At 42.9% G+C, this 26,236-nt stretch overlaps 2 protein-coding genes across 3 annotated transcripts in view; both read left to right on the top strand.

Annotated features, from left to right (window-relative positions):
- Positions 1-26,236, top strand: part of LOC138676678 (cell surface hyaluronidase CEMIP2-like) — a 141,837-nt gene that overhangs the window by 95,482 nt on the left and 20,119 nt on the right. For both annotated transcript variants that reach the window (XM_069766196.1, XM_069766197.1), the window contains exons 4-17: positions 4,884-5,024; positions 5,423-5,978; positions 7,942-8,111; positions 8,407-8,595; positions 10,881-11,050; positions 12,167-12,376; positions 12,631-12,836; positions 13,041-13,110; positions 13,250-13,378; positions 13,674-13,759; positions 14,605-14,736; positions 15,640-15,675; positions 16,308-16,460; positions 18,249-18,426. In XM_069766196.1, coding sequence (XP_069622297.1) covers positions 4,884-5,024; positions 5,423-5,978; positions 7,942-8,111; positions 8,407-8,595; positions 10,881-11,050; positions 12,167-12,376; positions 12,631-12,836; positions 13,041-13,110; positions 13,250-13,378; positions 13,674-13,759; positions 14,605-14,736; positions 15,640-15,675; positions 16,308-16,460; positions 18,249-18,426 — 2,426 coding nt within the window. The remainder of the gene's footprint in view (positions 1-4,883; positions 5,025-5,422; positions 5,979-7,941; positions 8,112-8,406; positions 8,596-10,880; positions 11,051-12,166; positions 12,377-12,630; positions 12,837-13,040; positions 13,111-13,249; positions 13,379-13,673; positions 13,760-14,604; positions 14,737-15,639; positions 15,676-16,307; positions 16,461-18,248; positions 18,427-26,236) is intronic.
- The window catches only part of CEMIP (cell migration inducing hyaluronidase 1), a 137,860-nt gene continuing 115,811 nt past the window's right edge, over positions 4,188-26,236 (top strand). Inside the window, exon 1 of the mRNA XM_069766198.1 lies at positions 4,188-4,452. Within this exon, the coding sequence (XP_069622299.1) occupies positions 4,306-4,452 (147 nt within the window). The 5' untranslated portion in view covers positions 4,188-4,305. The remainder of the gene's footprint in view (positions 4,453-26,236) is intronic.

Below are 26,236 nucleotides of genomic sequence, written 5' to 3'. Positions count from 1 at the left end.
TTAGGTACAGTCATCCGGGTATTTCATTATTTATATCTCTAAATAATAACAAACATGCCCATAATATAGCAATGAATGATGTTGTTTTCCAGCACCCATTGTGGTACAAGAGTAGAACTTTTTTTCACATAAAATTACAAAAATTGTCTTTAGCGATATATGGCAACTGCATTTTGAACATCAATAGTTCTTCTCTGTCTGTGTATTAGGGAAGAAGCAGATGGCCGTAATAATCGGACAATTACTATCTATCTATCATTTAGGCAGATAGCACTCGTCTTCATGTTATTCTATGCAGCTGTGCACATGTCCGATTTTTTCCTACAACAGAATCTGTCTGAGGAAAGAATTCCAGCATGCTGATATTCGGATTTCAAGTCAGTGACTCCGTGGGAAACATCAGATTTCACTCTGATGACATCTGAGTGCAGTCCAATTCTAATGCACTGACACATTTTTTCTCCATCTTCCCCTCATCCAACAGAATTGGATCACACTATGCTCACACTCTGATCACAGTGTCATCGTCATATTGGGCCCGATTCTCTGGGATGAGAGAATCTATGGCCATTTGCCCCTGCCCCTACATAAACAGCCAATTACCTAAGTGGACGGACATAGTAATATATTTCACAGGAGCTGCTTTACAAAGGAAATAGGCGGCTGATGGCTAGTTGGCTTTCATTATAAAACAAGTCCAAAAAAAGGATTTCCAAGAGTTTAAAAAGAAAGTGGAGAAGCAGTAATAAAATAAAACTTTTAAAATGCATTAACTGATCACTCCCGGCCTCTCAGGAACAAGGGAACATGGCTGATTGTGCTGGGGAAAGCTGTGGCCAGCTTGGCATTGGTAGCATTAGATAAATGGCCATCCATGTCATACAAGGGCAGCTGGGGGATGTCTGAGCGGGAGTCACATGTCCATTCGGGCTCATAGAGGGAAGCTGGGGCAGATGACCCCTTATTAGATGCCCATACACCTAATAGATCATATATACAGTGATTAGCCATACGAGTCAGCCCTTTAAATGCAATGTTCCCCGAAACCAGCGTCTTCTGTCTGGTTACTGAAATTCAGGACAATACCTGCCCCCACAATCAGTTCTGCATCTGACGTATTTCCTGTTCTGAGAACCCCTATTAATATTTATATCTATTTTTCGTAAACAGGATAATCCCTATTTATAAGTTAAGAAACTCTGGATAATTAGTTGCAGAGCCCTCCGTAATACCTCCGTCACAGGGTCTATTGATAAATCCGGCGCTGATTCATTCTACAATTTATAGCGTTGTCGATAAAGGTTTTATTCTTTTATTACAATGTTGCATTAGTTCATTTAAGAAAGCCCATCTGCCAAAATTGTGTGTCTGTGGGCAGCGGAGCATCCTGCTTCATGGTTTATGTAACGCTTTCACAATAAAACATGCGTGTAGTAAACAGCCAATGACACAAGGATGATGCTAGGGGCTCGGAATGTGCGGACCTGTGGGGTGAGAGACGCGGAGTTGCCTCATCCTGGCATCTTACATGGTAAGGACTATGGCTGGCAGGGGCAGTGTGCAACCAAGGCACACTTTATAATGAGAGCTGCAGATATTCTCATATGTGCAGATCAGGCTCGTTAGTAATGGACATCTTTAGGGCTCCATTACTGATTTACTCAGATATTTATTATCTATTCTGCTTATTTATATAGCACCGCCATATACCGCAGCTTCGTACAGACACGGTTATCACTGTCCCCACAATCTAAATTTCCTATCACTGTGTCTTTGTCATGTTGGAGGAAACCAGAGCACCCAGGGAGAACATGCAGAACGTTTTCCTTGGTGGGATTTGAACCCGGGACCCCACATCTGCAAAGCAAAGTGCTGCCTATTTATAGCCTATGCCCTGGATATGTCACGAACGTGCTGGTCCCACGTGTGGGACTCACATCTGTGTCAAGGACACAGCCACCACATCCAGATGGTTGCAGAGGTCGTGTGGCCTGTGTGTGGTGCTCTCCACTCTGGAGCTATAGCAACAGCTGCACAACCACCTAGGACAAAACTAGTAGGACTCAGGACCCAATTAGGACTCAGGAACCTATTAATACTCGGGACCATATTAGGACTTGGGACCCTATTAGGACTCGGGACCCTATTAGGACTCAGGACCCTATTAGTACTCAGGACCCTATTATTACTTGGGACCCCATTAATACTCAGGACCCTAGTAGGACTCGGGACCCTATTAGGACTTGGGACCCTATTAGTACTCTGGACCCTATTAGGACTTGGGACCCCATTAATACTCGGGACCCTATTAGGACTCAGGACCCTATTAGTACTCAGGATCCTATTATTACTTGGGACCCTATTAGTACTCTGGACCCTATTAGGACTTGGGACCCCATTAATACTCGGGACCCTATTAGGACTTGGGACCCTATTAGGACTTGGGACCCTATTAGTACTCTGGACCCTATTATAACTTGGGACCCCATTAATACTCGGGACCCTATTAGGACTTGGGACCCCATTAGGACTCGGGACCCTATTAGGACTCAGGACCCTATTAGTACTCAGGACCCTATTATTACTTGGGACCCCATTAATACTCAGGACCCTAGTAGGACTCGGGACCCTATTAGGACTTGGGACCCTATTAGTACTCTGGACCCTATTAGGACTTGGGACCCCATTAATACTCGGGACCCTATTAGGACTCAGGACCCTATTAGTACTCAGGATCCTATTATTACTTGGGACCCTATTAGTACTCTGGACCCTATTAGGACTTGGGACCCCATTAATACTCGGGACCCTATTAGGACTTGGGACCCTATTAGGACTTGGGACCCTATTAGTACTCTGGACCCTATTATAACTTGGGACCCCATTAATACTCGGGACCCTATTAGGACTTGGGACCCCATTAGGACTCGGGACCCTATTAGGACTCAGGACCCTATTAGTACTCAGGACCCTATTATTACTTGGGACCCCATTAATACTCAGGACCCTAGTAGGACTCGGGACCCTATTAGGACTTGGGACCCTATTAGTACTCTGGACCCTATTAGGACTTGGGACCCCATTAATACTCGGGACCCTATTAGGACTTTGGACCCCATTAGGACTCGGGACCCTATTAGGACTCAGGACCCTATTAGTACTCAGGACCCTATTATTACTTGGGACCCCATTAATACTCAGGACCCTAGTAGGACTCGGGACCCTATTAGGACTTGGGACCCTATTAGGACTTGGGACCCCATTAATACTCGGGACCGTATTAGGACTTGGGACCCCATTAGGACTCGGGACCCTATTAGGATTCGGGACCCTATTAGGACTCAGGACTCTATTAGGACTTGGGACCCCATTAATACTCGGGACCCTATTAGGACTCGGGACCCTATTAGGACTCAGTGCCCTATTTAAAAGCAACATATACCGCACATGATACATTTTGCGGTGACCCTTTGCGTTGAAATGGAGATTATTCTGCACTATCCTATACAATTGTAAGTAGCTTTGCAGATATATAGGAACCCTGTATACATTATCATAGAGCCATGGAGCTTTTTCTGGCATTTCTGGAACATATAGGGCATACAATACATAGGGCATACAATACATAGGGCAGTGCGCCAGGTGAAAAAAGATAGTGGGAAACACCATGAAATCATGTAACATCATTTAGTTTATTTTTGATAGCCAGTAAAAGCTATCATACCTCCAGGCTCATGATTCCTGAGAGCCAGGACTTTGGGATGTGTGGGGCCAGCAGCACATCCAGTTTTGCCTCTGTGTGCACTAATGGTGGAGTCAGGCAGTTTCTGGACTCTCGGCCACTAATAGTCAGCCTGCCCCTAATATAAAATGGCTGATAACAGGGAACAATAGCCACAGCTAATGGAGAGAATCACATAAGGTCCATTGTCATTGCCCGGTGAAGAGCCTGCAGAGTTGATACTGTACTGCGTCTGTGGCACTTTATTGGTAATCTGCAGAGCGGCGGCATCCCCCGGGTTTGCTGTCACTTGTAGTTCCACAGCAGTGGAGGTGCCCGGTGAGCTGTGCCGTCCTTCACCCCTCCGGTACCTGCCGCTGGGTGCGCACCAACAAGTGTCCGCCGGCGGCTCCTCCGCTGGTATGTGCAGCATGTGCTGGCGTCACCGGCGGCGGGGAGGAGGAGGCGGAGGAGGGCACTGCCGGGGGCTTACCGGAGACACGGGGAGGGGAAGAGGGGGACATGAAACGGAGGGAGAGATTGGGACATAAGAGGAGGGATGGAGATAGAGGAAAGGTGGGAACATGAGGCACAGAGGAGGAGAGCCCTCAGCGCCACTCTCTCTATATAAGAAAGAGTTCAGTGCCCTCCTCAGCAGCGCACAGGACCGGCACCACCGTGATCGCCGACTACAACGCCCATCATCCCGGGGAGCTTCTCCCGAGACACAGGTGAGACTATTGGATGTATCTGTCTCCATTGCTGGGCTACATGTGAGCGCAGGGCTACAAGGACAGGCAGTGCACAGTGTGGCAGAGGTCCCATCATGGCAGGTGCAGGACTTTCAGGCGAACTCTCTAGTCCTTGGGGACTTGGTTTCCCTCTTTTTTGGTTATTTGCACCCATCACTTAACTGTTTCATTTATTCCAAGTCTCGTGTTCCTGGAGATGCCCAGGAGGGCAGCCCTGTGTAGAGGCACCACAGCAGCAGGCATCAGGTGGGTGGTCTGTCAGCTGCTTCTTGGCTGCTCTCTGCTTTCAGCTCTTGTGTCTCACAGCTAACCGTGTGTTTGCCCCAAATCTCCCCAATGTCTGCGTTGTCCTGCATGCCTCTCCCATCTGTCCTCCATGCCAGCGCCGATGATATAGGACTGTATTGCAGACAGGTGTCCTGGGAAGAAGCCTCATCTCATCCCGTGGCACCCTGGCCATGATGGACGGAGGTCCGCTGTTATAGGACGTGGTCTTGCCCTAAGACTTGAATCCTCAGCCACCTTTCACGCATTGATAATTCAGGATGGAGGTAAATAATTATGTGAGGGTCGTGATCCGTACCTATTTAGTTTTCGCCTATTGGCATGTAACATATGACCCTCAGCTCTGTGGCGTAAGCGACTGATCAATGTGAATGATGTTTGCACCTTGGACATTTGTGGTTGACTTCTGCTGGATTACACTTTTCTTCACTGTCTATTGTTGGCAAGGCTTGAGATGAACTTTTGCCAGAAATACCTTTTCACTATCTGTAATCTCCTGTCAAATTAAATACAAGTGTTATGTTCCTAGCCAATGAACACCGCTATGTATCATCCAGCATAACAATGGACAAGACATGTAGAGGCTATGGATGAACCAATATACTGATATCTGTGCCGTAGGCTTTATTACACAGGATTTATAGCACTGATTTTTGTGTTTCAGGGTCTTTAGTCTTTGCTGATGACCAAATACCAATAACTCTTAGAACCCAGTATATCTTAATTAGAAATGGTGGGTCTCTACACATTGGGTCCTCCCAGTGTCCCTATAACTCTGATGCAACTATATCTCTGTATGGAAAGTCCACCGAGGGGGAGGACATAGGTGACTTTGGGAAGAAATTTATTGGTGTAGATGAAGGAGGAATATTGGAACTACATGGAAGAAGACCTTTATCATGGACACAGTTAGATGCAACTTTGCATCCTGGTGGCCTCCGGTATGGATCATACAAATGGGAAAAACACTGGGGAAGCCGGGGTATCAATATAAGGATTATTGATCCAGAGACTGGTCATGTTGAAGCCGCTGAAAGGTTTGATACCCACATGTTTCTGGAAGAAGGACGGAGACTGGAAGATTTCTTGTCCAAACAGAGTCCTGGTAAGCTGGTGGCCGCAGCAGTCGGAGACTCGGCTGCAAAGAGTTTAAGTCCAGATGTAAGAAGATACCTGAGAGAAGTTCTGAGCAGCAGATACGTTTATCATCTAGGCTACAGGTAACCTCATATGACCTACGTTTCGTAAATGCATGCCGCCCGATGTCTATCTGTTATGAAGTGAGTTGTCAGCCTGGGCTATATGTATAAATGTGTTCTTTTGATCTTAGTTAAAGATAGGTCACTTATAGGAACCAGTTTGTGTGGAACTACAAGTTCCATCAAGCTAGGGTTTATAGTTACAAAATAGCTGGAGATAAATTACTGAAGTGTGGTGTAGATAGGGTTGTTTGACTTGGGATGAGTTTTCTCTTACATTTCCACCCAAACATGAATGGCTATAGTTTGGTGGTTTAGGCTCTGTTCACACTTGGATCATGGTGTTTTTTCTCATGGATCCGTTTTGTTTGGAGTAAAAGTGTAAGAATAATAGATCCTATTATATAAGATTAATGTCAACTTAACCAGATTTCAGGATTTCTTTTCACTGTGTAGAATAGTATAGAGGTCGAGGTCATTCTACCCTCCCATAAAAACTGGAACTTGAAGCCCACTGTTTGGATGAAATCCCATTGAAAGGAATGGGGATGTGTGGCTAAATGTTTTTTTTTTTGGGGGGAGATATGACAGCACATAGAAATGTGGATAAAAATGAACATGAACTGGACACCCACCCACCCATTGCACCCACATTTTGCTAGGATTGACCTGATTTATAGGGGGGGGAAATAATGTCTATGCTTGACTGACCATTAAAACAACAATATACATTGCTGTATATTAATTTTTGTCTGTTTGGTTACAAAATATTTGGAAGCGTGTATATATGTAAAGTATATATATATATATATATATATATATAGTGAGCTTTATTAAAGGCTTGTGCAGATGACCCTAGTTTCTGTCCGAGTGTGACCAGGTGGAAAAAATTTGCACCTTGCACAATTTGTCTCTGATTATCATATTGCATTTGGCCATTCAGGTCTATGGTCTGTGAAAAACATTGTTCCACACTCGGATGACATCCGATCGCTGTCTGATTTTCACGAACTGACAGAATGAAGAAGATGGAGAACATTTTTTTTTATTCCCCACATCTGAGATAAACAGATCCCACTCTGATCAGAGTCTGCTTAGCATAATCGGACCATTCTGGGTGCCACCTCCTAGGACGCTGTATTGTTGTGAGGTTTCAGTATGATTAGGTAGCTTGTAATGTCTATGCACTTGTCTTGAATATTTATAATAATGTCATAAGTCTGCTGAGGCTATTAGTATATAGTTTCCCGGAGCTGAGGCGTTCTCCATCCAGTCTTGGAGCTGGTGTAGAGGTTCTCCAGTAGAGCAGGGGAGTCTACCATGGACAGCTCCTGGGCTGCTGATAAGATACCAGGGGTAGTAGACTCTGGAAACACCAAGTTACCTGGAAGTCATTTCTGTGTCTGAGAAATGACAGCAATGTGCGGAATGTGAGAAGGGAGTCAGGAGAGAGTCTACAATAACACCTGCTCGGGGTCTATTCACACTGCCACTACTTGCATCGCACTTTCCCTTATCACACAATTACACACTAATGTATTTTGCTTCAAATATTTACTTAGCATTGGATGAATTATAGGTTGAGCGGATCTGAAACACGCAGGGAATTCCAAGGTTTTCTGTTCTTGTTTGCTTATAATAATTTCCCACCCTGACAGACTAATCCTATGGAAGTTTAAGTATTAATTATCCATTTTATACAATATTGAGTACATATACGGTGCTGAATGAGAGAAACACCTGCCTGGCATAGAGATGAATTCTCTACTATTCTAGTATTTTAAATCAAATGAACTTATTTTATGACAGTAAAGGGAATCTGTCAGTAGGATCATCCCCCGACGTTCTGTAGCACACATGCTCCTATGGGCGGCTTAGGAGGGCTGATCTTACTGACAGATTCCCTTTAATAACATGCAATAATGTGTGATGTGCTTTATGTTTTATATGATGTGATCATTTTTATGTTTTGTTTTGTTTTTAGACAGCCATGGGCATTGGTTGGCATTTTAGGAGAAGGCCCATTAAAAGTAAATGAGGACAGAAAACACTATGAATCCAATGGGACGACTGGACTGGCGATTGCAACGCGAGAGTTTCAGACTTACGGAGGGCTCCATTTTACAGTTACTGCCTACAGCGGGTGGATAAAAGGTAACAAGATACTGCCACATACACCTAACTTTTGATTGTTTTCTTGAATGCAGAACATATTGGCATTCTATAATATCTATATGGACATAGATCGATATGCAAGCTGACAGATTTCCAATAATTGCCCTTGTCTATATATTAGGGAGAAATACCATTGTAAGCACAGTCTAAAGTGAAAAGATGGCTCTCCTGTAGGATACGTCCACCTAAGCAGTCATTTTTAGTTTGTACCGTAATATTCGGCACGTGTGATCTCGTTGTCCCGGGCCTTAACCCTTGTGCTCTCACCTATCAGGAGTTCCGCGGAATGGGTTCCGAGTGGCGGTGTCCAGGGGCATCGTCCTGACATTAGCGGATGATGTTACAAGTTGGTTGCCTGGTAACAGGATCGTCATTGCCAGCACTGATTACTCAATGTATCAAGCTGAAGAATTCAATCTGCTCCACTGCCCCGAATGTAAAAACAATCAGGTTAAAATTGATGGTAAGAAAATACTTTGTAAAGTCTCAGCTTAATCATTCTTATTTTCACAGGGCAGTATCTTCATTATATCTATCAGGGAATCATCTGCATTTTTAACGTATTTTTATGTTATATAATTAATTACTATTAGATGGAATATCCACTTATAATTAAAGTGGCGCCATTTATTCTCATCAAGGCAATTCATTCTCAGTTCACCACGTCCTCCATATCTTACCACATGTATCTGATATATAATTACATGTTGCCCCCCGTTATTGGAAATGATTGGAGACTTTAGATCTGTTTCACTGTATATATCAATTCATATCTATATATATAATTGTCTAATTGTCTAAGGGGTACTTCCGCTGTCTCTCTGTCTGTCTGCAACTTCCGTAACGGAAATCCCGCGTCGCTGATTGGTCTCGCCAGCTGCCTGTCATGGCTGCCGCGACCCATCAGCGACAGGCACAGTCCGATTGGTCCCTCCCTACTCCCCTGCAGTCAGTGCCCGGCGCCCGCTCCATACTCCCCTCCAGTCACCGCTCACACAGGGTTAATGCCAGCGGTAACGGACCGCGTTATGCCGCGGGTAACGCACTCCTTTAACGCTGCTATTAACCCTGTGTGTCCCCAACTTTTTACTATTGATGCTTCCTATGCAGCGTCAATAGTAAAAAGATGTAATGTTAAAAATAATAAAAAAACAAAAAACCTGCTATACTCACCCTCCATAGTTCGCTGAGGCGCGCGCGGCTGCCACCATCTTCCGTTCACAGAGATGCATTGTGAAATTACCCAGAAGACTTAGCGAGACCGCTAAGTCATCTGGGTAATTTCGCAATGCATCCTGGTGAATGGAAGATTGTGGCAGCCGAGCGCGCATCGCCACAGCTTCGCTGGATCCCGGCGGGTGAGTATATAACTATTTTTTATTTTAATTATTTTTTTTAACAGGGATATGGTGCCCACACTGCTATATACTATGTGGGCTGTGTTATATACCGCAGGGCTGCTATATACTACATGGCCAGTGTGATATACTATGTGGGCTGTGTTATGTACTGCGTGGGCTGTGCTGTATATTACGCGGCCTGTGTTATATACTACGTTGCCTGTGTTATAGACTGCGTGGCTGCTATATACTGCGTGGGCTGTCTTATATAGTACGTGGGCTGTGTTATATACTGTTTGGGCTGTGTTATATACTGCGTGGCCACTGTTATATATTGCGTGGCCTGTATTAACGCATCGGGTATTCTACAATATGTATGTATGTATATAGCAGCCACATAGTATATAGCACAGGCCACGTAGTATTTGTCTGCTGTATACTACATGGCTCCTATATACTACGTGGCCTGTGCTATATACTATGTGGCTGCTATATACATACATTCTAGAATACCCAATGTGTTAGAATCGGGCCACCATCTAGTATTCATTATATATAAGACCTAAACAAACACTTGAGATTCTGAATATGTTCTGTTCACCTCCAATACTGCACAATAACTATACATAAGGTATATAAATTATAAAAGATTGTATATTCGTACTGCGAGTTTTGGACTGTGGTGTTTTAGACACTTTTTTATGGCTATGCCTATAAAGTCAGTTTTGAAAGTGCAGTTTTTATATTGGTGACTAGATGGCATCACAAGAGACATTTACTTTTGGCTGGGGCCGTCTCTCTTTTCCACGTGCTGTGAAGATTTATTGTTATTAGCTTATACATTTTGATTGTATTACTGCATCAAAAGCGGCTCAGTGGTTAGCACTGATGCTTTGCAGCGTTGGGGTCCTGGGTTCAAATCCCACCAAGGACAACATCTGCACGGAGTTTGTTTGTTTTCGCCTTGTTCCCTCATACTCTAAGGACATACTTGTAGGGAATTTAGATAGTGAGCCCCAATGGGGACAGTGTTGATGATGTCTGTAAAGCGCTGTGGAACTATTGGCGATGTATAAGTGAGTAAAATGAATAAATAAAATGGTGTTCATAATCTCCAGTATGTAATCGTCAGCTGTCCTATAAGGCTAAGTGTTTGCTTATTTGCAGACCACGTTTCTTATTTGTTTTTTTTTTGCAATGCATAGAAATGCTGCCCAACCAGTCTAACCATACAGTCACGATCCCTGTGACCCAATGACTGGTACAATATTACAAAGTATGTGCAAGTAGTGTGTTTTAAGCTATTCTCGCTTTGTTTTTGAGGAGACTTTCAAGTTATATATATCAAATTAAAATAGATATTGAGTGATTGCTTAATTTTAATACCGTTGTGAAATCTGTTCTCCAGGTTTCCCCCTGTACCTGCATATTGGAGAAGTGGTTGATGGCATTGATATGAGAGCAGAGGTCGGACTTCTCACACGGAATATTCGTATAGAGGGAGAAATGGAAGCCTCTTGTTATGGCCATAACCATTGCCAGTTCTTCAATTATGACACCTTTGGAGGCCAAGTTAAGGTAAAATATATTACTTACTCCCATTGATTCTTCAGAATTTGTTTTAGTCTTTGCCTGATGAAGAGACCTGTGTAGTCTCGAAAGCTTGCAATTTGTTACCATCTTTTCAGTTAGCCATTAAAAGGTATCAACCACTGAGGACTCTCAATTCTAAATATTTTACTCCCATTGGGCACCAGTGCTTTTCAGACTGCCAATCTCCTTATTGTGGATGGTGAGGTGCCACGAGGTAGACAGTTTTCATAGAATTGATCATATTCTGCACACTCCTTTTTACGGCTGCATCAGTCTGTAATTTAGCAGCATACAAGACTCATTGTGCACTTATGTGATGTTACACTGGGTTCAGGACATAAAAAAAATAAATTAATGGAATTTAGCTACAAATGTTGAGGGCCAGGAATGATATTGCCCTGTCTGATGAGGCCTTGGTTTTATATTACAGCTTTTGTCCAGTACTTGGACAACCCCTTCTCAGTCTTCATGTTTCCCTCTTCTAAAATACTAACAGTTACACTCACCTCTGGTGCCATTCCAGTGGTGTAGGCACTGGCTTTCCCAGGGATTACATGACATTATGTCACGCGATCCCTGTGGTCAATCAGCCCTGGCTTCACTCATCCGGCCACCAGACAAATCACATACATCCAGAGGAAGCGAGAGCTGCAGCTCTCTCATAACAATGTCACACGATCCCCGGGAGCTCCAGTCCCGACATTGCTGGACCGATGCCGGTCCCGACATTGCTGGACCGACGCCGGTGAGTAAACGTGTTATTATTTAACAGGGATAAAATATAGGGATTGAGGAGGGTTTGTGCTGTCCGAGTAGTGGACTATCCGTTTAAGCTTGTCTGAGCCCCTAGAGAAAGGTTTGAGAAGCCATATCATAAACTACAACAGGATCAACTACCTTAATCTCAAAGTAAATGAAATGCGTTAAATTGTTATGAACCAGGATTATTGTTGTACTACAGTCTCAATACTGTAATCTTGTAACTTCCATTATTGGTATACTGTCTACAAAAAGCAATTTGGACAATTTGTAAATTATTTGTTAGATTTTATTTTAATTTTTTAAATAAAAATGTTAATTTATGTGTCCTCTTCTCTGTAGATTCAGAGACACTTTGCGTCAGTTCACCTGTCAGGAGTGGAGCTCACCAACATGGGGCAGCAGATATTAGGAAGTTACCCGGTGCATTTTCACATGACAGGAACTGTGGATGAGGAAGGTGGATATAACCCTCCAACGTACATTGACAATCTGGCCATCCATCACTGCTTTTCCCGATGTGTCGCTATTCATGGGACCAATGGTCTCTTGGTATGACCATACTAATTATTTTTCAGATATTTCTCTTTTGGACTGTGAGATATTTCTGTGTGTCATTAGATCACGTCTAACTCAATGTGACTTGTTTCCTATTCATCTGAATATTTCCTATTTCACGTGTTCTTTTGGCCTCTGTCTGGCTGTAATCACTGATGTTTGATAATTAGAGCGTACAATTTATACTATAACCTTATGGTGTTTTCTTATTTTTGATGCATCGTTGTCTTCTTTGTCTCTAATTCCAGATAAGAGATACAATAGGCTATGACACACTTGGCCACTGCTTCTTCCTAGAAGATGGTGTGGAGCAAAAGAACACCTTCTACCATAATTTAGGATTGGTCACAAAGGCTGGCACTATCCTGCCTACTGATCGCAATGAGACCATGTGTCTGGCGATGCGGGAACATGTCTATGGAGATTATATCCCTGTGCCAAGTGCAGAATGCATGTAAGTTTTGAAAAATGCAATATTCTTATATATTGGTTTAATTTAAGTAATTAATGAACTAGTGCGAATAAAACTGATGAAATGTATTTATGTAACGTAGTGTATAAATCGTTAAATCATTGTGCATTAATAATCTGCACAAAAGAAGAGTTTCAGATTGCATACCGGCGTGGAGTACTTTGTAATATTTCTTACTATTTCTAGGGCCGTCAGTACATTTTGGATTTCGAACCCTAATAACAACCTAATTGGGAACGCCGCAGGTGGAGCACAGGTGAGTTGGAGCAACTTCACAGAATAATGTCTGATGCTATGATGGCTCCTGAAGAGTCCAGAGTTATCCAACAGTGATCCATGGTGTTACCCATTCCGGCACATATGTTCTCACAATTGTTATTTGTTGGCCTCTACAGGATGTCGGTATGTGGTTCATATTCCATCGAGTACCGTCTGGTCTTTCAGAGGGCGTATATCCAGAAGGGCATGCAGAATTTACTCCACTGGGAATATTCCTCAACAACAGAGTACATTCCAACTTTAAGGCAAGTCTTACAATGGTGCCGTATATACCAGGGGTGTCAAACTGCATTCCTCGAGGGCTGCAAACAGGTCATGTTTTTAGGATTTCCTTGTACTGCACAGGTGATAATTTAATCACCTACACAAATAATGAGTTGGTGATTAAATTATCACCTGTGCAGTACAAGGAAATCCTGAAAACATGACCTGTTTGCAGCCCTCGAGGAATGCAGTTTGACACCCCTGGTATATACTCTGACATGTAGTCATTTTATAAATGTCATGTAACATAGCTTGTGATTTGTTTTCTTTCTTTAGGCTGGTTTATTTATTGGGAAAGGTGTAAAGACAACAGTGGCAAGTGCCGAAAACCCTAGAGAATATCTAACAGTAGATAATGCTCGGTGAGTACTGAGTCATTACATTGCAAATAGCCTTTGTGCTAGTCACAGTCGTGATAGCTGGTTTTCAGAAATGTTGTTACTTAACAGATATTGCTTAATTGGATTGGGGTACTTGCTGTATGTTTGACGTAACTAGCGTTAAATTATGTTTTAATATTCCACAATTATGTATAATTCTGTTATTCTTATGGACTTCCTACGCACCTCTCCACTAACACCGTACTTATTTGGGACAACGCTTGGTTTCCGATGAATCCACAAAGAAATGTATCCAAGGTATCAGAGCGATCTCATAATCAATTCTTTATTGGTCAAAATACGTAGGCTAAAAAAAGTAGTTTTAGCCACAATATGTCCTATGTCAAGCCAAGTTATAATTTGGTTATTTGCTTTTTACCTTGGTGCTTCACCGAAACATGTTGGAATAATAGAACCATTTTGGAGCACAAAATGCCTCTCATTTACCAGCACAGCCCAGTCAACTCCTCTACTAAGCCAAGGTATAAGACATACAATAGTTGTTATTCTCATATCTTGGCATGATAAAGGTCTAATTATGGCCGTGATGTCACCTTTCTTGGTTTGACTATGTATTTTGTATAGTATAGTATAGTATAGTATAGTATAGTATAGTATAGTTATTAAGGTTGAAGGAAGACTATATGTCCATCTAGTTCAACCCATAGCCTAACCTAACATGCCCTAACATTTTGACCAATAAAAAATTGATCACTGGATCGCTTTTGTGCCTTGAATACTTTATATATAATTCTGATGTACTACCGATCTATTCTTATCAATTGTCTCTTCTCTTCTCAAGCTAAATGGTTTCATTTGTTTCTTAGTTTCCGTCCTCACCAGGATTCAGACCCAGCCAAGCCTCGAGTGCCCGCTCTCATTGATAGACTCATAGCCTTCAAGAACAATGATCATGGTGCATGGGCCAGGGGTGGTGACATAATATTCCGGAACTCAGGGTAAGATAATTATTAGTTGTTTTGTGAACAGATATTACCATGATGAGGGTAACATTAAAAGACTAGATGAACAAGAAAGATTTAACTACAGCAGCCAATCGGGTCACTGGATTTCCAAATTACACTTTAATCATGAGTTATTACCTTACAATATAGAGAGCACAACTAGTTTTGATCTGTGGATCACAATACACCACTTGCAAGAACTGGAATAAGATCATTAGATAATGTATATAGCACACTTATGGTGTATTTAGTGTTTGGTTACATTAGATTTACTTGTGTAAAACTTTGTGACTACTTTTACTTTATTTGTAAGTAACATGAGATGATAGACAGTGTGCCTAAAAGTCTCTTTTGGTCTTCAGTATTAGATTTTGTGTGTGCTATTGTTGGAATAGTTTTTAGGTCAAAACTAGAGACTTATGACGAAAGTGCAAGTCTGAGGACTCATCCAGACATCAGTTTATCACGTCCGAGTTCTGTCCTTATTTTTCACTGATAGAATTCATAACTATAATAGTCTATGAGGCTGTTCACATGTTTGTGTATGCTCACAGACCGAGAGATCTGCACAAAATCAAAGAGACGTGTCCGATTTTGATCCGTCTCGGATCATCTGACCAACGCAAGTCTATAGGTCCATGAAAAAAGTGGACATCTTTCCGAAGCCCTCCGTATGCTGTCTGTTTTTCGATACGAGAAGGTTGACAAACCTCTATTCTTTCTTTTTGTCATCTGAGAAAAGCTGATGAAACTTTGATAACGCAGACCGTTTTTTTGCTCATGAGAAAAATCACTGACATGTGAATGAGCCTTTATTGTGATTATCAGCCCACACACAGAGACAAGTCTACTACGGAGTTTCCTTGCTCTAATGTTATGACCGTTCTGCTCTTCTAGGTTTTCAGACAATGGAATTGGACTTACACTAGCCAGGTAATAGTCCATTTATCGTGAGATAATGTGTATTGTAGGGTATGTAACAGACATGGGAAAGTCGCTTAGTGCTTATCCCATACTTGTAATAGGGCTATTATATTGTCACTTTTACGCCTTATTTTTATTTCCCTACTCTAATTCTGCCACCTAGAACTTGGAAAACACTAAAGTGTTTTGAGAAGGAAATGAGCTCTTTCCTCTTTACATGTTCGCCACTCCTCTCTCCTTCTGTCACTTCATACGTCTGGGAGATGCAGCTCCAGCTACCAAGGCTTGTACATACAGCTGGTGAGGTCTGCTCCGGGCCATGAATCACCAGTAAATGTATGCACATCTTGTACTAGGCTGCTCTTTCCTGCAGCTAAGCCTTCTCCCTCTCCGTAATACCTGGCAATAAACCAGTCGTCTTCACACCTCATAATTAAATTCCTAGAAATGTAATACTTGGGAAGACGACCTGAGATTCCATTGGTAGTATTGCAATATCCATAATTATTTTATAGACAGTTGTCAGTTTTGCAGATTTCTCCTGGAGAAGTTCTCCATTTTTTTGTCGGAATAAAGTTATAGTTGCACTTGTAGCGTTTACTGTATGTTTAGTGCTATAAGACTATATTTATTATCTCCAGTGATGGAACATTCCCAACTGATGAAGGATCAAGTCTGGAGATAACAGATTCCATCTTTGTAGGGGAAAGTGACAATGTGGGTTCATATGGCGGACAGAACAGCTACTGGGGACGTGGAGGATCAGGTGAACAGAGGTCGCTGCCGCGGAACAAGTAAGTTTCTTTTGCAAAATCATCTCCAGCTTCATTCCTACTATAATATTAATTCAAATTCTTAATTTATGGTTATGCATCTTACAAGGATTGTCAAAAAGTGTAAGAAATTATATTAGTTGCCAGAAATGTTATAGAAATTAAAAAGTAATATTACTCAAATGTTAAAGGGGTTTTTCTCAAGATTGAGAGCTGAACTGTGGTCTCTCCCAGGCTCTTAGCATCAGGAACTTTGCCTCTGCAGAGTGAATGGGGACTGAAGTTGGCTGGATTGGGTGATCCGGACAGCTGCACAGCGGTGTGACCAAGTAGTAAGGCACAGAACCTGCTCACTTCTTATGCTATTTACTTACGTAACTGGCCAGACTGGGACTCCATGTTGACCGGTGAGATAGTCAATGAGCTGTGCACTATAAAATTAAAAATCCCTCTGTTGAATCCAAATGAGAAAATCCTCCCTTTTTACCCTTGAATAAGGACTGAGTCACTGTCTGAGATGTCTAGGAAATGCACCAATTATACTCTGGATGTACTAAAGGATGTCATCTTTTTATGGTAATTACCGGTATGTTGGAATAAAGATTTTGTTTTAATTTGGAACCTACGGCTGGAGGATCTTCTTATTTGGATATACTTTCCAATTTTACACATTTATCAATTTGAGGCAACCCATTTAAATCCCCTTTTTCTCTGGTGCCAATGCTCCAATTCACCTGTCACGCCAGTAATTTGCACACCTTCTCAGTGCCGTCCTACGCACTGCGTTAATTACTCTGCTACATCCAGAGTCAGGCCATCACACTGAATTGCCTCTTGCAGCACTCTCAGCTCTTCCATATTCCCCTGTAGCTGCAAAGTCTCCATTCAGCTATACGGAGGCTCGGCTAGACTCTGCAAAATTTAACCAGCTGTGTCCTGCAGAGTTTTGCCTCCCTGTCTGTATCCCCTACCAGCAGGGGATACATTAGGCAGCGTCTCCCTTCACACCATACCTGAACTTAGGTTCCTAGATTTAGTCCGTCTCTACCAATCTGTCAAGGTGCATTCCTCTTTCTGTTACTGAACCTGCTTGTTTATACTTTTTATCTAATCTCTCCGCTCCTGTACTCGGCTTCATATTTTGCTCGCCCTGACCCTGGACTGTCTGACCAGTCTCTGTCTTTGTTCTCTGTGCCTTGCATTGCTGCAGGCCTGGGCACTACCCTGGAGTGGCACCTGGTGACTAGCCTAACGTCTCAAGCCCATCCTCACCATCCGAGGCTCTAGTGGAGATCAGGTAGTCGCTTAGTCACGCCACTCCAGGGTTCTAGCCAGTGGCACAGTGGGTCCTCACCCACCGCCGTCACAGCTCCAGTGGCCGTTATCAGTCTTAGTTTACTTTCCTGGAGCAATGATATGCTGTACATCCATGTGACCGTCTCATGCTTCACATGCCACTTATGTCAGCATCACAGCTGAGTCCAGTGATGAGGTGCAGCAAGTCATTGCTGCAGGAAAATACACTGGTGGTTTTTTTTCAAACTCTCAGACAATCCCTTTAACTAATCTCAAGTGTCTATAAGATATATTTTTGCAGGCTGTGCCATGAACATATTCTTCTACATTGTCTTTTAAACATTTCTACTACTAATCGGTAGTCATGATTTATATTCTGACTTAATATAGACTGAGATGCCACAGACTAAGGACATTCTATTACCAAGGGAAGGGAAAGTCAGATATTAGAAGGAAGGCTTGCACATGTGATGGATGAATATATGATTTACATTTCTGTTATTTTTCACCTAGGACATTCCCAATTCGTGGTTTTCAGATCTATGATGGACCAGTCCGACTTCTCAGATGCACATTCAAGAAATTTGTCCCAACTGCAGAACGTCCTTCCAGTGCAATCGGATTTTCCCTAAAGAATTCCTGGCAAATTACTCCTCAAAATAACATTTCTCAGGTTAAGATGGAGAGAAGTGTGAGTAAAGTATGACTACAATTTAAGGGAAGAGAGAAGGATGATCTATATGGAATTTATATTTGATTGTTATAGAGATAGTTAAACATGTGGTCATCATTACATAAAGCGGTGTGATTGTTTTCAGTAAAGTCTCCAGGTTTATGCCTGGTGGAAAGCAGATAACATGCTGAGGAATCTGTGGATTTTGCTGGGATCCAGTCTGAGGGTTATTTGTGTTGGCAGCTCGACTCTTGGAGAAATGTGTTTGGTAGCTGTGTGTGTCTTGCAGGTTGCCCTGACCTTTCTCCTAAGCTTGTATTCAGTGGAGCTGATATGCTTTTCATTATCCATTATAAAATAGAGGTATTGTTTGAACCAGTTCACGACTACACCCTGAAATGCCAAACCCGCTGAGTCTTGTAGGAGACAGACATGAAGTCAATGATGATTAACCAAATGGTGCCAGAGAAGATGTATCTGGAGAGCCAGCCATCATGGAGTGAGTCTTGTTAAACATGCTCCAGCTGGCTATCATAGAGTTAAGATCCATAAAACTGTATGCAAACATAAATCTTAAGAAACCTATTCAAACAGAGTTAATGTCTATGTTGGGAAGAAGCTATGTCCACATTTCCCCACCTTAGCCAAATGACCTGAGTACTGTTGCAAGATATTGACTGGGATTAGGTTCTCCACGTAGACCGCACACAAATCTCTCATTATAAGGATTAAGTGGCAATTAATATGGAAATGGAAATCAGAAAATACCTAGTATGCCACGGCCACATGCCAAAAAGTTCAAGAGAAGGCATGTTCTTTTCTCTTAGAATTGTAATAGGCTTGCAGCTGTTGGAGACCTAATGTCAGTTGGCGCAGACTGCCTGGCGTTGTGTACCAGGGCAGCCATTTGTACCACAGCCATCTCAGTACTGCTTAGAAGCAATGTCAGACTTATCTATATATTGCATATATACCTCTGTAGCTGCACATTACCCTCAACATATACAGTACTTGCCTGCTCACTGTCACTATCTTATAGGCCTGTGAGCTGCACTATCATGTACCATGGAGTCGTTATAGGGGATACCATATGCACTAACCAGCTGAGAGAGCTGTCCCTATACAGGCTCACCTGTGGCCCATGACACTTGCAAGTGGTTTTCCTACCAGGCTATATCCCATGTCCGTTATATGCCATAACAATCTTATTAGTGATCGATGGTCTGTTGGGTCCACCAAGCCTAAGAATAGAAAGGCCATAGCTCTACTTTATAGTCAATTCTGCTCCGAAACTTCAACCCCGTCCCCTTCATGTGAATGGGGGTGTGTGCTTCTCTTCAATGCAAACCATCGCTCCGGTAGTGCTGATGTGTGATGATGAAGCCATTGGGTCTGTATCTTCTTCGCTCATAGGGACTGTGGTGGTCTCAATGGTTTTAACCCAACTAGATCATAGTTGCCAACATTTGTGGTGACATGTAAGAACTGCCCCAACCCAATTGTCCCCTCAACCCCTCACTTCTCTGGGCATCACGCCTAGCCCACCCAGGGTTTAAATACACTTCACCCCCCTTTTTCCAGGGAGTCTCAGGGCATTGACATTTATTCTATTTGTTCCATGCCCTGCAGAATGGTTTTATTTGGTATATTGATGGCTCTAGAAGCAACTTTTCTGTTAGAAGACTCAACTGATCAGCCTCCAGGTCTTAAGGTACCTTCACACTGAGCAACTTTAGAACGATAACGATAGCGATCCGTGACGTTGCAGCGTCCTGGATAGCGATATCGTTGTGTTTGACACGCAGCAGCGATCAGGATCCTGCTGTGACATCGCTGGTTGGAGCTAGAAGGCCAGAACTTTATTTCGTCGCTGGATCACCCGCTGACATCGCTGAATCGGCGTGTGTGACGCCGATCCAGCGATGTCTTCACTGGTAACCAGGGTAAACATCGGGTTACTAAGCGCAGGGCCGCGATTAGTAACCCGATATTTACCCTGGTTACCATTGTAAATGTAAAAAAAAAAAAACACTACATACTTACATTCCGGTGTCTGTCGCGTCCCCCGGCGTCAGATTCCCTGCACTGTGTCAGCGCCGGCCGTAAAGCAGAGCACAGCGGTGACGTCACTGCTCTGCTTTACGGCCGGCGCTTACACAGTGCAGGGAATCTGACGCCGGGGGACGCGACAGACACCGGAATGTAAGTATGTAGTGTTTTTTTTTAACATTTACAATGGTAACCAGGGTAAACATCGGGTTACTAAGCGCGGTCCTGCGCTTAGTAACCCGATGTTTACCCTGGTTACCCGGGGACTTCGGCATCGTTGGTCGCTGGAGAGCTGTCTGTGTGACAGCTCTCCAGCGAACACACAATTACTAAACAGCGACGCTGCAGCGATCGGCATCGTTGTCTATATCGCTGCAGTGTCGCTTAATGTGACGGTACCTTTAGCCTCACAGACATCATAGCATAGCGGAGAATGGAGACTGCTCTCAACTCAATTCAAACCTGAATGGCATTAACTCCAATTATGGTTAGAATTTTCCTTTAAATTCCTACTAATTAGGTGATAAGGATCAGTGTAAATACTGTATGTACCTAAAAGAGCCCTATAAAATATACACTTCATGCTAAAATGGAGTTAATCATTTCCAGCATATAAGTACAATGGCTTCAAACAGAAAATGGCAAAATAATATGTGCAGTTTTATAGTCACTGCTCAGAAAATATTTCCCAATTTCATTTCTTTTACATAGTGTGGAAATATTTTCCAGGCCCCATAAACAGCTTTGGGGGTCATTTTTTACATCTGAGGATCAGATTAGCGATTCCTGTCCCGCACTGCTTCTCATACTTTACCATACGGTAGATACAATGTCTAAAGGCTCACATCTTTTCTCCATTCTCTGCCTTTGGGCCGGCGCCATTCCTGCTAACTGTGTCATTTGCTCATCGGGGTGAACAGCATGTACAATTCCCAAAATAGAAATATTTATCTGTCTTCTTTCTTGTTATTTCAAGTCATTCTGCCATTTTGGACGTGTGATAAACAAGATGATTTATTTTGTAAGCTTAGAACGGGGAAAGGATTGTGTAATATGATCGCGAGTGCTTCCTCTGCGAGTAACTGAGTGGTATCATGATACAGGCTGCTAAGCTGATTCTCAATCACAGCATAATAGCTTTGGCAGTGTCACTGGAGTCCTGCAGTGGATTGTACCTCTCCTGTGTTATGCAGATAGAACACTTTTTGCAAAATATCTACTAATATTGATCTCATTGTGTTACAGCAGACAAAGTCACGTTATTGATATTGAGCACTACTGACGTCTGTAATCACTGGGACCCATTCATTATTTGCATTTTTTTAAGTCACTTTTCTTAAAAATGCATAAATTTTGGCAAAAGCCCAATAGCCTTTTTTCCGTCTTTAACTGGTTTTGTGACTTTTTAGTTGGGAAAGTTGCAAGAAAATGTGACAAAATGGCTGGCGTACATAAAATCACTCCGGAGGTTAGTGGAGTAGAGTTACGCCTAATTTAGCGACTTTTTTAAAAAAGTTCCATTTCCCAAATCTGTCTAAAAAATCAGGAAAAGCCATACATTAAACGTAAAAAACCCTGAAAACGAAACCACAAAAGCAACACTTGCTAAAAGGTGCAATTTGTCAGTTTCTCGCAAGTCAAAAAGTCACTTGTTGAAAGGAATTCGCTCCAAAAAAATGGCGGAAATGCAGTGATGACTCGGGCCGGCTGTGTTTGGCAATGCGAGTTTTGCAGTCATACAGTGGCAGGGAATCAGCAGAGTGCAGGCTGCCATAAATCAGCACCACATCTGCTTGACTACAAGGAATCCGAGGTTTCACACTGCCCTTCTATATTTTAAGAGTTGACTATGTGCGCCTGAACCAATGCATGTTAGGGTATGTGCACACGCTGCGGATTTTGCTGTGGATCCACAGCGGTTTTGACGCTGCGGATTCGCAGCTGTTTTCCATGAGTTTACAGTACCATGTAAACCTATGGAAAACAAAATCCGCAGTGCCCAATTCTTTCTGCACAAAAACCGCGGTAATTCCGCAGTAAATCCGCAGGTAATCCGCAGTGCGGTTTACCTCCCGATTTACAAAAACATGTGCGGAAAAATCCACAGAGATCCCACCTACGTGTGCACATACCCTAATAGTGTAACAAGACATTGTGGAAAATTGATGTAGATACAGTTCCTTGAAATATTACTGAAAGGGGGTTTTAAGGGGCGATGGTGGCCTCTGCTTAGGATAGGCCAACCATTTTAGATTAGTAGTGGTCCTGCAACCTCACGACCAGCTGTTATAAGAGGTTGCACCATTTCAGCAAGTGCCCCATTCTCTTCTTTGTTTATCAGGTGCAGTCCTGTACATTTTGTAGAGGCTTTACATGGTGCTGCAGCTCACGGCCGCTCCGCTGCGTTCATGAGCAGCAGTACGACATACAGCCATTACAATATGATGGGCACGCAGCACCCGTTGGTAGTGTCGGGAGATGGGCCTTCACCAATATAGTGTTAATTACCTACCTATTGTAAGAAAAAACCTTCTGGGTTCCCATGAAGGGCAATTCACACAATAAGAAAGCAAAGCCCAATTCCTTATTGAATTCGCCCCACTTAGATCCCTTACTTTTTGGCAACACCATAAACCCCTTTAACCAAGCGAGTGTTAGGCTACTTTCACACTAGCGTTTTCTGCAATCCGTCACAATGCGTCGTTTTGCAGAAAAAACGCATCCTGCAAAAGTGCTTGCAGGATGCGTTTTTTCCCCATAGACTTGCATTGACGACGCATTTGCGACGGATTGCCACACTTCGCATCCGTCGAGCGACGGATGCGTCGTGCTTTTGCGGACCGTCGGGAGCAAAAAACGCTATATGTAACGTTTTTTGCTCCTGACGGACCGCTTTTTCCGACCGCGCATGCGCGGCCGGAACTCCGACCCCACCTCCCCGCACCTTACAATGGGGCAGCGGATGCGCCGGAGAAATGCATCCGCTGCCTCCATTGTGCAATGCGTTAAACGCTAGCGTCGGAATCTCTCCCCGACGCATTGCGACGGGGAGATTCCGACGCTAGTGTGAAAGTAGCCTTATACGACTCCCTGAACCAGATTTATGGTGTCTACACATCTGGTAACTTAGATGAAAAAGACGTTTAAGGTGGAACCAGGGCCCCTTCTGTCATGACACAAGATGAGCCCTCGCCTCAGGCGGTGGTTTTGGGTGACTCAATGAGACATTATATGTCTGTGCTCCTAAGGCCGCCGTCACACATGCGAGTTTTACGGACGTAAGAGCGCAGAATCTACGTCCGTAAAACTCGCAAAAAATACGGCACAATTATTCTCTATGCCCCTGCTCCTATTTGCCGTATTTTACTGATCAGTATTATACGGCTTTCTACGGCCGTACAAAATCGCAGCATGCTGCGTTTGTCACCGTACTGCGCAAGAAATACGCCAATGAAAGTTTATGGAAGCGTGAAAAATACGGATTACACACGGACAAGCAGTGTGACTTGCGAGAAATACGCAGCGCTGTTAGAGAGAAAAGCCGGTAATTCAGTGCGGTGTACAGTAAAATCACACTGACAGCTTACAGTCCAATAGATATAATAAATGTGTACACATAGAATAGGTATATATATATATATATGTCAGTGAGACACATATATGTATATATATTAATATTTATTCCAGCGCTATACAGCTTGAAAGCCGGTAATTCAATTACCGGCTTTTTCCTTCTCCTTCATAAAACCCGACATGATTTGAGACATGGTTTACATACAGTAAACCATGTCTTCTCTCCATTTTTTTTGCAGATTCCACACTACTAATGTCAGTAGTGTGTATCTGCAAAATTTGGCCGTTCTAGCTCTTAAAATAAAGGGTTAACTGGCGGAAAAAATTGGCGTGGGCTCCCGCACAATTTTCTCCGCCAGAGTAGTAAAGCCAGTGACTGAGGGCAGATATTAATAGCCTGGAGAGGGTCCACGGTTATTGGCCCCCCCCTGGCTAAAAATATCTGCCCCCAGCCACCCCAGAACAGGCACATCTGGAAGATGCGCCTATTCTGGCACTTGGCCACTCTCTTCCCATTCCCGTGTAGCGGTGGGATATGGGGTAATGAAGGGTTAATGCCACCTTGCTATTGTAAGGTGACATTAAGCCTAATTAATAATGGAGAGGCGTCAATTATGACACCTATCCATTATTAATCCAATTGTAGTGAAGGGTTAAATAAAACACAAACACATTCTTTAAAATTATTTTAATGAAATAAAAACAATGGTTGTTGTAGTATTTTATTCAACGCCCAATCCAGTCACTGAAGACCCTCGTTCTGTGAGTAAAGAAACATAATAAACCAACAATATACTTACCCTCCGCAGATCTGTAACGTCCAACGATGTAAATCCTTCTGAAGGGGTTAAAACATTTTGCAGCAAGGAGCTGTGCTAATGCAGGCTGCTCCTCGCTGCAAAACCCCAGGGAATGAGGCTAAAAATAGATCAATGATCTATATTTAGCATCATTTGCGGTGAGGCGCCCTCTGCTGGCTGTTCATAGATCGTGGGAAATTACCTAGAAAGCCAGGGAGCCAGGGAGCTTTCTAGGTAATTTCCCATTCCCTGGGGTTTTGCAGCGAGGAGCAGCCTGCATTAGCACAGCTCCTTGCTGCAAAATGTTTTAACCCCTTCAGAAGGATTTACATCGTTGGACGTTACAGATCTGCGGAGGGTAAGTATATTGTTGGTTTATTATGTTTCTTTACTCACAGAACGAGGGTCTTCAGTGACTGGATTGGGCGTTGAATAAAATACTACAACAACCATTGTTTTTATTTCATTAAAATAATTTTAAAGAATGTGTTTGTGTTTTATTTAACCCTTCACTACAATTGGATTAATAATGGATAGGTGTCATAATTGACGCCTCTCCATTATTAATTAGGCTTAATGTCACCTTACAATAGCAAGGTGGCATTAACCCTTCATTACCCCATATCCCACCGCTACACGGGAATGGGAAGAGAGTGGCCAAGTGCCAGAATAGGCGCATCTTCCAGATGTGCCTGTTCTGGGGTGGCTGGGGGCAGATATTTTTAGCCAGGGGGGGGCCAATAACCGTGGACCCTCTCCAGGCTATTAATATCTGCCCTCAGTCACTGGCTTTACTACTCTGGCGGAGAAAATTGCGCGGGAGCCCACGCCAATTTTTTCCGCCAGTTAACCCTTTATTTTAAGAGCTAGAACGGCCAAATTTTGCAGATACACACTACTGACATTAGTAGTGTGGAATCTGCAAAAAAAATGGAGAGAAGACATGGTTTACTGTATGTAAACCATGTCTCAAATCATGTCGGGTTTTATGAAGGAGAAAGAAAAAGCCGGTAATTGAATTACCGGCTTTCAAGCTGTATAGCGCTGGAATAAGTATTAATATATATACATATATGTGTCTACTGACATATATATATATATATATATATATATATATATATTCTTTTCTTTTTGGGACACATGGATCACTTCTATAGCGGTATGTTGGTTTTGCAAGCCTGCGAGAAAACCACGCAGTACGGATGCCATACGGATTACATACGGAGGATGCCATGCGCAAAAAACGCTGACACAGCCTGCCTACGGAGGAGCAACGGACCATTTTTTGGGGGACTTTTCAGCGTATTACGGCCGTAATATACGGACCGTATTGTTTTACGCTGTGTGTGACGCCGGCCTAATACTCCAGCATGCTGAAAGATTCTGTAATAGAGCTCTACACATAA

This window comes from Ranitomeya imitator, chromosome 4, assembly GCF_032444005.1.
Source record: "Ranitomeya imitator isolate aRanImi1 chromosome 4, aRanImi1.pri, whole genome shotgun sequence".
In the NCBI taxonomy this organism is placed as follows: Eukaryota; Metazoa; Chordata; class Amphibia; order Anura; family Dendrobatidae; genus Ranitomeya; species Ranitomeya imitator.
The sequence above is the reverse complement of the archived record's forward strand: the minus strand, read 5'-3'. Positions and strand labels throughout refer to the sequence as shown.